This window comes from Heterodontus francisci, chromosome 10 (assembly GCF_036365525.1).
Source record: "Heterodontus francisci isolate sHetFra1 chromosome 10, sHetFra1.hap1, whole genome shotgun sequence".
Lineage (NCBI taxonomy): Eukaryota > Metazoa > Chordata > Chondrichthyes > Heterodontiformes > Heterodontidae > Heterodontus > Heterodontus francisci.
The window spans coordinates 79,027,906-79,044,408 of record NC_090380.1 but is presented as its reverse complement, the minus strand read 5'-3'; the positions used below and the strand labels follow the sequence as shown (position 1 = coordinate 79,044,408).

General features: G+C 42.2%; 1 protein-coding gene across 2 annotated transcripts in view; it reads left to right on the top strand.

The window, feature by feature from the left end:
- The first annotated feature begins 2,362 nt into the window (after positions 1-2,362).
- Positions 2,363-16,503, top strand: part of lrrc58b (leucine rich repeat containing 58b) — a 71,519-nt gene continuing 57,378 nt past the window's right edge. Inside the window, exon 1 of one of the 2 annotated variants that reach the window (XM_068040840.1) lies at positions 2,363-3,054. In XM_068040840.1, the coding sequence (XP_067896941.1) occupies positions 2,579-3,054 (476 nt within the window). In that variant the 5' untranslated portion in view covers positions 2,363-2,578. The remainder of the gene's footprint in view (positions 3,055-16,503) is intronic. The other variant, XM_068040841.1, reaches the window with a different exon arrangement.

The window sequence follows — 16,503 nt, the reverse complement described above, 5'->3', positions numbered from 1 at the left end:
CAGCATTTATTGCCTACCCCTAATTGCCCTTGAGAAGGTGGTGGTGAGCTGCCTTCTTGAACCGCTGCAGTCCTTGGGGTGTAGGTACACCAACAGTGCTGTTAGGAAGGGACTTCCAGGATGTTGATGCAGCAACAGTGAAGGATAGTGTGTGGCTTGGAGGGGAACTTGCAGGTGGTGGTGTCCCCATGCATCTGCTGCCCTTGTCCTTCTGGATGGTAGAGGTCACGGATTTGGAAGGTGCTGTCAAAGGAGCGTTGGTGAGTTGCTGCTCTGCATCTTGTAGATGGAAGACACGACTGCCACTGTGCATCAATGGTGAAGGAAGTGAATGTTGAAGGTATGAATGGGGTGCCAATCAAGCGGGCTGCTTTGTCCTGGATGGTCTTGAACTTCTTGTGTGTTGTTGGAGCTGCACCCATCCAGGCAAGTGGAGAGTATTCTATCACAGTCCTGACTTGTGCCTTGTAGATGGTGGACAGGCTTTGGGAAGTCAGCAGGTGAGTTACTCGCTGCAGAATTCCCAGCTTCTGACCTGCTCTTGTAGCCACTGTATTTATGTGGCTGGTCCAGTTCAGTTTCTGGTCAATGGTAACCCCCAGGATGTTGATAGTGGGGGATTCATCGATGGTAATGCCATTGAACATTAAGTTGTGATGGTTAGATTCTCTCTTGTTGGAGATAGTCATTGTCTGGCACTTGTGTGGCACGAATGTTACTTGCCACTTATCAGCCCAAGCCTGGATATTGTCCTGGTCTTGCTGCATTTGGACACGGACTACTTCATTACCTGAGGAATCACGAATGGCGCTGAACATTATGCAATCATCAGGGAACATCCCCACTTCTGATCTTATGATTGAAGGAAGGTCATTGATGAAGCAGCTGAAGATGGTTGGGCCTAGGACATCACCCTGAGGAACTCCTGCAGTGACGTCCTGAGATTGAGATGATTGACCTCCAACAACCACATACATCTTCCTTTGTGCTAGGTATGACTCCAGCCAGCGCGAGTTTTCCCCCTGATTCCCATTGGTTCCAGTTGTACTAGGGCTCCTTGATGCCATACTCGGTCAAATGCTGCCTTGATGTCAAGGGCAGTCACTCTCACCTCACTTCTGGAGTTCAGCTCATTTGCCCATGTTTGGACAAAGGCAGTAACGAGGCCAGGAGCTGAGTGGCCCTGGCGGAACCTAAACTGAGTGTCACTGAGCAGGTTATTGCTGACCAAGTGCCGCTTGATGGCACTGTTGACGACCCCTTCCATCACTCTGCTGATAATCGAGAGTAGACTGATAGGACGGTAATTGGCCAGGTTGGATTTGACCTGCTTTTTGTATACAAGATATACTTGGGCAAATTTCCAAATTGACGGGTAGATTCCAGTGTTGTAGCTGTACTGGAACAACTTGGCTAGAGGCGCGGCAAGTTCTGGAGCGTAAGTCTTCAGTACTATTGCCGGAATGTTGTCAGGGCCCACAGCCTTTGCAGTATCCAGAGCCTTCAGCCGTTTCTTGATATCACGTGGAGTGACTCGGATTGGCTAAAGACTAGCATCTGTGATGCTGGGGACCTCAGAAGGAGTCCGAGATGGATCATCCACACAGCACTTCTAGCTGAAGATGGATGGAAATGCTTCAGCCTTGTCTTTTGCACTGATGTGATGGGCTCCCCTATCATTGAGAATGGGGATATTTGTGGAGCCACCTCCTCCAGTTAGTTGTTTAATTATCCACCACCATTCATGACTGGATGTGGCAGGACTGCAGAGGTTAGATCTGATCCATTGGTTGTGGGATCGCTTAGCCCTTTCTATCACATGTTGCTTCTGCTGTTTGGCATGCATGTAGTCCTGTGTTGTAGCTCCAACAGGTTGACACCTCATTTTGAGGTATGCCTGGTGCTGCTCCTGGCATGCCCTCATGCACTCTCCATTGAACTAGATTAGATACTCTTAAAATGTCTAACCTACAAGGCTATGGACTAAGAACTGGAATGTGGGCTGACATGATGGGTGGAATAACCACCTCCTGTGCTGTAAATGTTTCTGCTTTCTCACTGAGCTGTTTCTGCAAAGTCATTGCTCAGCTTTTGTTGGCAAGCATGCAAGAGCATTATAAAAGGTTCAACAGTAATTAACAACTTTTTCCCCACAAGCTACAACTTTTAGTTGGGTTTCCGAATTCCTTTTTGTTTCTTTACAATTCCAAATAAGTTGCAGAAGTCGACCCTGTTTGCTCCCCGGCCTTACTCACTAGTCGTGTGTGCGTCATTACGTAACCTGCTCGTCACTGCGACCTTTGCACAAAATCTCTCTCCCACACAGAATCGCGTGATCCTCCCATTTGATTGACAGTGCCACCCCGCAGAGCCCCGGAACCAGCACACGTATCCGCATTGGAAGAGTGTTATGAACAATGCAGATCCCGGGGCTGCCGCTGTTCGTGTTAAACCAGTCCGGGCAGCGTTCCATTGAAATTTGTCGAGAAAAGTTGAGTGCTGTATCATTTGCTGGTATCGGGATCGTTGCAGTGTACTTGGCGGTAGACTACATTTGATTTTCCCAATCAAGTTTAAAATGTTTGCTTTGCCAGGGTCAGCTATGGACGTCTTGGAGAATATGGAAGGAGACAATGTGCTGAACTTGTCCAGAATGAATCTGGATACGGTGGCTTTGGAGGAAATCAGCGAAGAAAAGAAAAACGAGACCCAACAGTTACTGTTGACTCACAACAGATTTACTGTTTTCCCTGGAAGTATCGCATATTTAAGGAATCTGCTGTTCCTCGACATCAGCTCCAATGGACTCACCTTCATATGCGACGGAATCTTGGAACTGACCAAACTTAAGACTTTGATAGCCAAAAATAACAGAATGGATGAGTTTTCGCTGCCCAAAGACTTAGGAAAGATGGGTTTGGAGGTTGTCAATTTCAGTGGCAATCGTTTTGAAGAGGTTCCTTCTCAGCTTCTAGAATTGCAAAGACTCAAATCTCTTTCACTTGGGGGAAACAGACTTAAAACTATTCCACCACAAATAGAAAACCTAACCAGGTAAAATGTTGCAAGACTTGCACTTTTTCCTCTTGGAAATAATGATGTTAGATATAGTATGCATCCAGTCAACACTTCTAAAGCCATGATCTTTTCGAGACCTAATACACGTTTATAATTTGTTTTACACCCTAAAGAGATTTTTTAAAATAAAATTTGTGTTTTCAATAAGTTGCTTCACGGATAAACAGGACAGCTTTGTCGAAACTGCGAGGTCACTCACGAGTTATGTTTTCAAACAAATACACAACATTTACAAGGTGTGTTCTGTGAGGTCACATTAGCCATTTTTCAGTAACATACTGTTATCTATATTATCTAAAATAACAAGGTCTTGGAATAATTTAGTCATCATTTATTAGGCTGGTTGTGTGTTAGAATAACAACTTGGGACAGTTTATAATTCTGTAATTTACCCTGCTTGTCTATTAGTAATGTTTTATAAAATTACTGCTAATTATTCTCAATAGTGACTTCACGTGGAAATATTAGCCTCTTGTGATCATTGTGCTGACAACACTAAGAATCTGATCTCTTTAATTTACAAAAGTATGTATAATATGAAATAATTGTTTAAATTCTGTAATTCTAATTTTTCAAATTTAGGTGGGTGTCAGCTGAGCTAACTGACCTTTAACTACAGCCTTGTAACGTATTCCCATGCAGTTGATACTGATGCCATAACATAAAGTGACAACGTGAGACCACATTTCCTGCTCTTGCACTCTCTGATTTTTGACCATAATGTTGCTGTTATCTAAAGCTATGGTGGTAAATTTATAATTGTGTAGAAAGTGCCTGCCCTGCCATCTCATACACAAGCTTCTTTAGCATCCTAACTGTTTCTCTTCTTCAGTACTTGATTTTCAGAAAGTGTTTACTTATAGAGCCGGAAGTTTTTTTTAAATTTGTTCATGGGATGTGAGTGTCGTTGGCAAGGCCAGCATTTATTGGCCATCCCTAATTGCCCTTGAGATGGTGGTGGTCAGCTGTCTTCTTGGGCTGCTGTAATCTATGTGATTTGGTTTGCCCACAGTGCTGTTAAGGGAGCTCCTAGATTTTGACCCAGTTCTTTTTTTTTCTTTCTTTTGGGCCTCCTTATCTCGAGAGACAATGGATACGCGCCTGGAGGTGGTCAGTGGTTTGTGAAGCAGCGCCTGGAGTGGCTATAAAGGCCAATTCTGGAGTGACAGGCTCTTCCACAGGTGCTGCAGAGAAATTTGTTTGTTGGGGCTGTTGCACAGTTGGCTCTCCCCTTGCGCCTCTGTCTTTTTTCCTGCCAACTACTAAGTCTCTTCGACTCGCCACAATTTAGCCCTGTCTTTATGGCTGCCCGCCAGCTTTGGCGAATGCTGGCAACTGACTCCCACGACTTGTGATCAATGTCACACGATTTCATGTCGCGTTTGCAGACGTCTTTATAACGGAGACATGGACGGCCGGTGGGTCTGATATACACAAGCTTCTTTAGCATCCTAACTGTTTCTCTTCTTCAGTACTTGATTTTCAGAAAGTGTTTACTTATAGAGCCGGAAGTTTTTTTTAAATTTGTTCATGGGATGTGAGTGTCGTTGGCAAGGCCAGCATTTATTGGCCATCCCTAATTGCCCTTGAGATGGTGGTGGTCAGCTGTCTTCTTGGGCTGCTGTAATCTATGTGATTTGGTTTGCCCACAGTGCTGTTAAGGGAGCTCCTAGATTTTGACCCAGTGACTGACAGGAAAGGAATAGCGATACAGTTCCAAGTCAGGATGGTGCGTGGCTTAGAGAGGAACTTGTAGGTGGTGGTATTCCTATGAGTTTGCTACCCTTATCCTTCTAAGTGGTAGAAGTTGCGGGTTTGGAAGCTGCTGTGGAAGGAGGCTTGGCAGTTTGCTGCAGTGCATCTTGTAGGTGGTATGCACTGCTGTCACTGTATGCCAGTGGTGGAGGGAGTGAATGTTTAAGGTGCTGGTCAGAGTAGGGGAAAATAAAGAGCACAATATGCGTAGTAAATAGAGAGCATGATGGTTGCAGATTAACGCAGGAGGATATGGAAAGACACATGGCAGATGTAGTATATTGTGGATGACTGTGAAGTGATGCACTTTGGGAGAAACAACATTCCGAGACAGTATAATCTAAGCATGTTCACAAATCTTTGAAGGTGGCAGGGCAAGTTGATAAGGCGGTTCAGAAAGCATTTGGGATACTTGTTTTTGTATTTTATGTCCCTATTTACAAAGTCAAGGTAGTCATGCTAAGCCCATAGTCATGTTAGGCCTTCGATGAAATATTGTATACAATTCTGGACTTTATGAAGGATGCCATGTGCCTGGAGCGGGTACAGAGGAGATTTACTAGGATGATACCAGGGATGAGGGAGTTCAGTTATGTGGAGAGTTTGGAAAAGTAGGGATAGTTCTCTTTAAAGCAGAGAAGGTTAAGGGCAGACCCATTAGTGGTATTCAAAATTGAGGGTTTTTTTTATAGAGCAAGTAGGGAGAAACTATTTCCTCTGGCAAGTGGGTCAAGAACCGGAGGCCCTAGATTTAAAATGATTAGCCAAAGAATTAGAGGGGAAATGAGGAGAAATGTTTTCACGCCGTGCGTCATTAAGATTTGGAAAGCACTGCCTGAAAGTGTGGTGGAATCAGATTCTGTAGTAACTTTGTAAAGGCAATTGGACTGTACTTGAGGACTAATTTTCAGGCTTGTGGGATAACACCTGGGATGTTGGACTAAATTGGACAGCTGTTTCAAAGAGCTGGCATAGGCATGATGCGCCAATTGACCTCCTTCCGTGCTGTACAATTCGATGATGCATACTACAAAATTACACCATTTTCAAATGTCACTTTGTATCCTGAAGGGTTTTGATTGAGTGAATAGGGAAAAACTGTTTCCTCTGATTGGGAGTCAGTGAGAAGAGGTCATCAATTTAAAGTAGTCATTAAGGAAATGAGAGACATTAGGAGAAATTTCTTTTTGCAGAGGGATGTTGGAGTATGTAATCCCTTGCAGTAGGGAGTAGTTGAGGCAGAGAAAATTGGATACATATTTGAAGCAGAGGATGATGCAGGTTTATGGAGAGAGCATGGTGCAATGAAATTAGTTTTGGAATGCTCTAGCAGAGATGTGATCGATATGAGGAGTCACATGGCTTCCTTCTTAATGTAAGCTTCCGTGATTCTGTGGTTCTTTTTAAATAAAAATAGGACAAGGAGTAAAGCATGCATTTGACTTGACTTGTACATTCAGAATATTCAAACTGTATTGTGAATGGAACAGAACAGATATAATACAGCATTGATGGACCAGTAAATAATTAGTGATGTTTGCAGGGCCACTTCATATTGTTTTCAAATACTTCATTTGCTGTAGGAAAGCTTTGAAAGTTGAGTTTCACGGAGTAACGCAACTTTCAGGACCTTATTTTATTTATTATTTGTTAGAGAGGGCGTAGAAAAGATTCATGAGAACGGTTCCAGGGATAAGGAACTTCTGTTATGAAGATAGATTGGGCGGCGCAGTGGTTAGCACCGCAGCCTCACAGCTCCAGGAACCCGAGTTCGATTCTGGGTACTGCCTGTGTGGTGTTTGCAAGTTCTCCCTGTGTCTGTGTGGGTTTTCGCCGGGTGCTCCGGTTTCCTCCCACATCCAAAGACTTGCAGGTGATAGGTAAATTGGCTGCTGTAAATCGCCCCTAGTGTAGGGAGGTGATAGGGAATATGGGATTACTGTAGGGTTAGTATAAATGGGTGGTTGTTGGTCGGCACAGACTCGGTGGGCCGAAGGGCCTGTTTCAGTGCTGTATCTCTAAACAAAAAAAATTAAAAGTTGGGACTGTTTTCCTTGGAGAGGAGATTTGATAGAGGTTTCAGAATCATGAGGAGTCTGGACAGAGTAGGCAGGGAGAAGCTGTTGTGAAAGGATCAAGAATGAGAGGGCACAGATTTAAAGTAATTGGTAAAAGAAGCAAAAGTGACATGAGGAAAAACATTTTCACATAGCGAGCGGTTAAGGTTTGGAATGCGCTGCCTGAGAATGTGGTGGAGGCAAGTTCAATCGAAGCACTTAAAAGGGAATTAGATTGATACATGAAAAGGAAGAATGTGCCGGGTTACGGGGAGAAGGCGGTGAAGAGGCACTAGATGAATTGCTCATTCGGAGAGCCGGTGTAGACACGATGGGCCGAATGGCCTCCTTTTGTGCTGTAACAATTCTATTCTATTGAAGTAGCATATGAGCTGATTGTTGAGATTTTAGCAACAATCACTAACATGTGATGTAGCGAATAAACTTCCTTGGCCCATATGTTTGTCTTCAGATGATGCAGCTGTGGGATGGTATTGCATCATCCTTGTGGTAGCCCATGCAGTTGGGGCCAGCTCTGAATCCCTTGAGAATCTGTGTTCATGTGATGTTAGTATTGAATTTGTTTTTCAGTAAAGGTCATAGTGATCCTGTAGAATCAGAGAAGCTTTCCTCTTGTAAAAGGCACATTTAAAAAGCTTGGTGTGTGTTATATTACACAATGGCAGTGAAGGCATTTACAGTTCATTGTTTTCAATACCTAGTGAGGTAGTCCATGTTGATTCATTTTAATCATCCATTTGCACCCAAATAGGTTTCCTGTCCTGATCATCTGTATACTGTGCCCTCACATCCCACCTTGGTTCCTGGTACTTGTCAGATCTGTTCTTTTCTTTGTCATGTCCAAATTCTTTTGTCACTATAACTTTATCTGTAATCTTTCTTCTGAATCCTTCACCTAGCTCCGTATGTCCGGACTTTGTTTCTTCTATTCATCTGAATGCCTTTTAGTAACTAACATTATTGTGACTTCTGATAATTGCTCTGAATCTTACTGCTAATAAGATACTTTGAAATTTGCTCTGAATTTCACTAAAGGACGTGACTGTCTTCACTAGTTCAATACTGTTTTCCAGTTTACATAGGAACATAGGAGCAGGAGTAGGCCATTCAGCCCTTGAGCCTGCCCCGCCATTCAATATGATCATGGCTGATCATCCACTTCAATGCCTTTTTCCCACGTTAACCTCACATCCCCTTAAGTCATTTGTATTTAGAAATCTGTCAATCTCTGCTTTAAACATATTCAATGACTGAGCTTCCACAGCCCTCTGGGGTAGAGAATTCCAAAGATTCACAACCATCTGAGTAAAGAAATTTCTCCTCATCTCTGTCCTAAGTGGCTTCCCCCTTATTTATAAATTGTGTTCCCTGGTTCTAGACTCCCCAACCAGGGGAAACATCTTAGCTGCATCTTTACCAGGTGTAAATTATTTGAAGTTGAGAAATATTTCTTTACTTAACACAAATTATTTTAAGTTATAATGATGCAAGCAACTTGTTTTAGACATTATTTTCCACCCTTAAAACTTGGGAGTAGTTTTAATTGGTGACCCCAACCTACCCATCCCCATTTGCAGAGTTTCTGTAGGAGCTCTTCTTGACTCTTCCCACAGGTTGGGTTGTTGATAGCCTGGTTTTGGACCGGGTGATTAAGAGCTCTCTAACCAGTTGGACAATAACAACTTGCATTTATATAGCAACGAAATGCCCCAAGCCACTTCACAGGAGGATTATCAAACAAAATTTGACGCCGAGCCACATAAGGAGATTTTAGGACAAGTTGACCAAAAGCTTGGTCAAAGAGCTAGAGATCCAGTCGTACCTCTTCTGTACTCAGACATAGAAGCATTAATTAATAATTAAGACTTTCAGTGAGGTTTTATCACTGGCAAATAAAACAATTGAACTTTGCCATGATCCCACTCCATGTCTATCTCCTACCTTGTTACTGCTTTGTACTTGGCAAAAGTCAGTAACTTTAATTAGCTGGCGTGCCACTGGATGACAAGTCAGCAGATGCATTCAGGCTTGCTGTATTGTATTCTTGTTCAGTTGTAGCAATCATTTTCAATCAATGCAGGCCTGTAGGTGCATTTGCTGAAATGCATCTTTGCCTGGACAAACCAGTAATTTGTCAGCTGTTGGTGCTGCCTACGCACTACATTTAAACTTTATTTCGGTTAAAAAAAAGTTACTGAATTAAGAGCAAGCACTTAAGGGGAAAAAGGAATAGAAAGATAAGTTGATTAGGGTTTGATGAAGTAGGGTGAGAGGAGGCTCATGTGGAGCATAAACAAAGGCATGGACTCGTTGGATTGAGTGCTTAAAAATTCTGTACAATTCTATGTAATCAGTATTGACTTCTGTTGAAGGTTTTTATTGCTGATTTGGCTTCACCAACACAGTTTCTGCAGAATCATTAATCCATTCCATAAACTTATCTTTGCATAAATGATAAAATAATGAACAGGCTACATTTACCGCCCCCCTCCCCCCACCCCCGTCCCCTTCAATAGGCCATCTCACTTAACCTAAATAGAAGAATTCCGTTGCATTTTGTCCAACAGCTGAGTACAGGACATCTTCTCCCTGTAGTCTTCTTCCTTTTGCTGCTTGACTCCCTGCACACCATCCTTTTTTATTAAAAAAAAGGCCTCACTCCATTGTCAGCTTTTGGTCAAACTGATGATTCCCCCCACCCCCCACTGCCACCCTTTCAAGAGTGGTATCCATTAACTTAACTTGGTAAAGACCCCTTCTGATTTCAAATGAATAGTGACAGGCTTTTAAGTCCCATGAGTGTGTTTTGCCATTCAATTAGATCACAGTTGATCTGTACCTCAATTTATTTGCCCACTGGAATTTAACATAGACAAGTGTGAAGTGATGCATTTTAGGAAGTTAAACCAGGGCAGGACATATACAGTGAATGGCAGGGCCCTGGGGAGTGTTGTTGAGCAGAGCGACCTTGGGGTGCAAGTACATAGTTCCCTGAAAGTGGCAACACAGGTAGACAGGGTGCTGAAAAAGGGGTATGGCATGCTTGCCTTCATTGGCTGAGGCATTGAGTGCAAGAGTTGGGACGTCATGTTACAGTTGTACATAACGTTGGTTAGGCCGCATTTGGAGTACTGTGTGCAGTTCTGGTCGCCGCACTACAGGAAAGATGTGATTAAGCTAGAGAGGGTGCAGAAAAGATTCACAAGGATGTTGCCTGGTTTGGAGGGCTTGAGTTATAAAGAGAGATTGGATAGGCTGAGTCTGTTTTCCCTGGAGCGAAGGAGGCTGAGAGGGGACATGATAGAGGTATATAAAATTATGAGAGGCATAGATAGGGTAGATAGCCAGAGTCTGTTTCCCATGGTAGAGGTGACTAAAACTAGAGGGCATAGATTTAAGGTGAGAGGGAGGAAGTTTAAAGGGGATCAAAGGGGTAAATTTTTCACACAAAGAATAGTGGGTATCTGGAATGAGCTGCCAGAGAAGGTGGTGGAGGCAGGAACAGTAGCAACATTTAAGAGGCATCTGGACGGGTACTTGAATGAGCAAGGCATAGAGGGTTATGGAATTAATGCAGGCAGGTGGGATTAGTATAGATGGGCATTATGGCCAGCATGGACGCGGTGGGCCGAAGGGCCTGTTTCTATGCTCTACGACTTTATGACTCTATGGCCTTTGTTCCAGATCCTTTGATTGTCTTACCCAGCAAAAATGCATCTTTCTCAGTCTTTAAAAACTGACCCAACATCCACTGCATTTCTATTGCCATTTGTGTGAAGGAATGCTTTCTGATTTCACTCCTAAATGGCCTAGTTCTAATTTTAATATTGTGCCCCCTCTTGTGAGGAAATAGGGTAGATACAGGGTAATTATCAAATCCCTTTATCATTCAAAACACTGCGATTAGATCACCTCTCAACCTTCTAAATTCAAGGGTATGCAAGCCAGGTTCATGCATCCTCTCCTCATAATTTAATCCTTTTAACCCTGTGTCATTCTAGTGAATTTGTGCTGTACTGCATCCGAGGCCAACATATTGTTTCTGTTGTTCAGTGGCCAAAACTGACTGCAGTACTCCAGATGGGGTCTATCAAGGCTCTGTACAACTGAAGCATCACTTTTTACCTTTTGAATTTCAGTCCCCTTGAGATTAAGGTCAATATTCCATTAGATTTTTTGATTACTTTTTATACCTGTGCACTAGCTCTTTTTGATTTGTGCACCTTAACATATTGTGTTTGACTAACTTAATTGCATTCTTTGCAGTGAACAAAAGTAATGCAGTTGATGTTGTGTATATGGACTTTCAAATGGTGTTTGATAAAGTGCCACATAATAGACTTGTTGGCAAAATTGAAGTCCATGTGATTCAAGGGGCAGTGTCTGCATGGATACAAATTGGCTGATGGACAGTAAGCATAGTGTAGAAGTGAAGGTTTGTTTTTCAGACTGGAGGGAAGTGTGCAGTGGTGACGCCCAGGGGTTGGCACCACTGCTCTTTTTGATGTATATCAGTGACATGGATTTGGATATCACGGCATAATTTCCAAGAATGCAGATGAGATGAAACTTGGAAATTTAGTAGCCAGTGAGGAGGACATAGACAGACTGGTGAAATGGGCAGATGTAGGAGAGAAGTCTGAAATGGTAGGAATAATGAGGAGAAGCAATATTAACTAAATAATGTGGATGCAGGAACACTCCCTTTAAAACAGGAAGAGAGAGACCTGCAGTGTACATGAACAAGTTGAAAAGGTTGTTGAAAAGGCATTTGGGATCCATGGCACTATAAATAAGCACATAGAGTACCAAAATGAGTTTATGCTAAACAGCTAAAACACTGATTAGGCCCCAGCTAGAGTATTCTGACTAATTTTGGGTACCATGCTTTAAGAGGGATGCAAGGGCCTTAGAGAGGGTACAGAGGAGATTTAATAGAATGGTACCCAGAATGAAAGACCAGTTATGTGGAGAGCCTGGAGAAACTGGGTTCTCTTCCTTCAAAAAGAGAATCATGAATGGTTTTGAAAGAGTAAATAAGGAGAAACTTTCCATTGGCAGAAGGGTCAGTAACCGGAGGACACGGATCTAAGGTAATTGGCAAAAGAACCAGAGGTAAGATGAGGATATTTTCTTTGCAGTGAGTTTTGATGATCTGGAATGCATTGCCTGAAAGGGTGGTAGAAGCAGATAGTAATTTTCAAAGGGAATTAGATAAAGACATAAAGGAAGAAAAAGTTGCAGGGATATAGAGAAAGAACAGGGCAATGGGACTAATTGGATAGCTCCTTAAAAGAGCCAGCACTTGCATGATGGGCCAAATAGCCTCCTTCTGTGCTGTATCATTCTAAGGTGCTATATAAATACGACTTCTTTCACAATCCTAAAACTTGGAAGAAACTTCTTGTCTGCGATTCATCCCATTTAATTACTTCTAAGGGTAAGACATTTAGAATGAATTTCTTCCTCATAAGACATTTTGAAATGTTGTTCCAGTCATGACATCAATGATGCAGCTGATGTAAAATGTCTGCTTTTGGGCCACTTGAATAACAGTTTTAAAGCATAGACCAAGAGCCATACCCAGCATTGAGTTGAAGTGTTGCCAACTGTTTACTTGGCCGGAATACAAGATATAATGCTGAGTATTTCCAGCATTTCTTGTTTTTATTACTTTTATACAAGAAAGATATTCCTGGTTTATGCTGACTTAGTGTATCTCAAAAGGCATCAGCACACCTGGGCTAAGGTAGGAAGGGGAAAATAATCAGCCTGGATTTACACTCGTGATCATTATTCACTAATGCCACCTTGTGTGTTCTGGGAAGAACTGACCTTAATTATATGTAATGGTTTGCTAATATTTGCTATCTGGGCTGATGCGAGTGGAGTTCCCAATGGCTTCTGCTGGCCACGAAATCATGTCCTAACGTATCTTTCTGCTTTTAGAAGAGGTGAAACTGAGGGATGATGGCCTTGGGGTAGAAATGGGGGAGGGAAATGGAGAATATAATGACCAAGCCCAACTGAGATACAATGTTAAGTGTGCACTGTAGACTAATGATCTACTGATATGATCAACTAATGTCAAAACTGAGAATAAGCTGTTTCTGGCAAACATGCTACACAGTTCTTGGGATTATATAACTATTAATAGAATTTGCTTCAGATGTTAATGTAGATTTTATTATTTCCTGGTTAATGTTATCACTCTCCCTTAGCTGGTTTGAGATGCTCAATTACATTAAATGATTGTAAGTGTCACAAAAATGTGTTTTATCAAAATGATTTTTAATCCACCGGCTGGAAACCTGAATTGAGTTTTAAAAAACAGAGACTAAGGTGATTTGAGCTTGCAGTTAAACATGGCTACCCCAATTTGCATCACTGTACCTTCCATATTCTAATCCATTGCGATGGAGACACCATATTCTGCAAAGACTCCTCAAGGGGAATGACTTGGGGAATCTGAGTGAACCACATATTCTGTCCCCATTAGCAAGGTATTGAGGCAATCACCTGAGGTATTCAACTGGTGGAGACGAACTACTAAACGTAATCACTGGAACAATGTGACCCTACCTGTGAGAGAAGAATTCCCAGACATGAACTGATTAAGTTGCAGGTGAATACGCCAGTAATGACCATATTTGAATCACTGGGTGACAATCATGTAACAGGCCCACCCTTCGTGTGCTTAAACTTCTGCTTTCTCTGCAGTAAAGAGACAAGCAGCTGAGACCCTGACGAGCGTAGACCCAAGTGGGGTCTCTCCTTCCTCCCTCTCTCTCCAACCCACCTTGCAAGCTTTGAACCCTGTTTTCTGACTGTGATCACCCAGGGACCCCCTGCTGCAGACAGAGACTCCTTGAAGGAAATCAACCCTGCACTACTGCCTCCAGGAGAACAGCCAAATCAGTCATCTACATCTTTAAGTCGGAAGCATCGGGACCACCGAGGAAAAGACGCATGACAACTGGGGCCAGCCAAGTCGCCAACACCCACAGATTGTATATCCCTTTTATTTCTCTGGACCCTATAATTTAACCCAGTCTATCCTTCCCCCTCACTCTGTAATCTATTTGTGTGCTTGTGTGAACTTCAAATGCGTGTGCGCACACGCGCGCATGAAATTCTGAGCGCATTTTATTATTTTTGCTTAGATCGGTTTAAGTATAATAAAGCTAACCTCTTTCTTTGCTAAACTCCAGAAAACATGTCAATTGGTTCTTTTGTGATCACAGTGCATAAACAGTTGAACACTCACTGAATTGGCAAGTACATCCTTTTCAACAAAGAGGTAAACCTGTTGCAGTCAAACAAGGAGGAGGAAAAGAGGGGAACCATTTGACCCCCTCCTCACCTGATCGTAACGCAACTAATAATATATAGTTGTTGTAGTAGTCAAATTAATAAGGCAACCTCAAATTCATCACAAGGCAATTACTTTTAAGAGAAAGGTGACATATTTTTAAAAAATGCCTAAGGTAGTTCTTAAAGTAAATTTTTTTGACCTTTTAATGACTTCAAAGTATGTATGAAAGAAGTAGTTTCTTTTTCAGCTTGGTACTAATCAGTAATAGCACTGCTTCAGCAACCCAACCTGCCAGCCTCGTGCTGTGTTAGTCTTCACTGCAGTGCTCTTTCAGATGCATCAAGGCGACAGTGTTCATGCAGAAGTGACAAGCATCACAATAGTCTTTGAGATGCCATTGAGCAGTCGGTTACATTTTGCTGCATTCCCATATCTCATTTGCTGCCACCAGGGCTACTGTGAATTGAGAAATGTTTTCTGATTCTGAACTCCACAGCAAGGAATTTAATGAACTGGTTTATTATTTAAAACAAAAGGAAGTCTAAATACGCATTACTGTGCTTCTCCTGCACATCAGGGAGATTAATGATTGCTTTCTGAACAAAGTGCAGTTTAAGAAGTTTACTCAACCCCCATTCCACTCCTGCAATGTTTGACTCTGCCCCACAAACTTAATGATTTCGAAGTACTTGGTCATGCTCGGATAATAGGGGAAAGAGCAATTTATATTTTATAAAACAATAACCAGCATGTGTACGCACAAAGGACAGTTACTCAGAGTAACTGTCAGAGTACTTGAGGACAGGAACAGGGGTGGGTGGGAGCGAACAATAAGACATTAAATATTAAGAGCCTGTTGAGGCTGATTTGGGATTTTCCAGTTTTCCCCCAGTTTATAATGGAGAAAAGCACTGATACTTGTTGAAGTGTTTTTTTTTAAATGTCAAGCATTTAGCTCCATAGAGAGCTGTCAGATAGGTCTCCTATTTGCTGCTAGCCTGCTGTGGGAATGTCTCAAAATAGCTTTCTTGAACACAGTCGGGACTGTGACTGTCTGGAGAGCTTGCTACCTGCTCATTAATATCTGTGAAGTTGGTATTGTTCATCCCAGATTTTCAGCTTTTGTTAAATGTAATTTAATAAATTAACAGAAGTGAGCTAAAAAGAGTAAATGTTCTTTCTCACAAGGGCAGCCCACCCTTGATTTTATTTTTGACATAGTTATATAGAATATACAGCACAGAAACTGGCCATTCAGCCTGACCAGTTCAAGCCAGTGTTTATCCTGCACTCAAGCCTCCTTCCATTTCTGCTTGTGACTCTATCCGCGTGATCCTCTATTTTGTTCTCCTTTCTATGTTTATCTCACTTCCTGTTTAAATGCATTTTATATATTCGCCTCAACCAATCTCTCCGGTAGCAAGTTCTGCATTCTCACCACTCTGTGGGTAAAGACATTTTCTTCTGAATTCCCTGATTTGTAGTGAAATGATTCGATGGTTAATTTTCACTTTGGTCGTGGGTGGCAAACTGGCAGCAATGGATCAGCTACATGTTATACAATCTGCTTGATTTTTCTTTTTCATTGACTTCCTTGTGAAACTTACTTCATGTATTTGTTATGTTTCATATATGATTTATATGCTGTTCCCAAAATGGCAGTTCTGGAAAAAGCTTGTCTAGTCAACCTGACAATTTTACTAAAAACCTACAGTTTATTTTTTGTATTATGTGATTTTTTAATGTCACCATTTCCAGAGTGTTCAAGTGCACTAGATCTAGGTTAACTTTCCAAGTGATGCCAGCTTCTTAAAATCCAGATTGTAACCTTATACCAAGTTTAGAAAACTCTTCCATCAGTGTTTTTTTTAGTTCCCCTTAACAGTTTGTCTGTCAGTGGAAAGTAAGTGTTTTGTGCCAGTAGAATTGACCAATGAAGTGGTTGGGTGTTCTGTGGGTTGCCTCACTGGACTATTGCACAGTTCACTCCAGTCAGCAGAATTGTAGGCCAAGTCCTTTGCTGTCAGTTTGAAGTTAACTCTTTCTTTCTCTGGAGTTCTTCCACTCATAAACTTAAGGTAGATGCCAGTGTTGTAGCTGGCCCGGCAAGTTCTGGAGCACAGGTCTTCAGTACTATTGCAGGAATATTGTCCGGGCCCATAGCCTTTGTAGTATCCAGTGCCTTCAGTCGCTTCTTGATATCACGCGGAGTGAATCGAATTGGCTGAAGTCTGGTATCTGTGATGCTGGGGACTTCAGAAGGAGGCCGAGATGGAT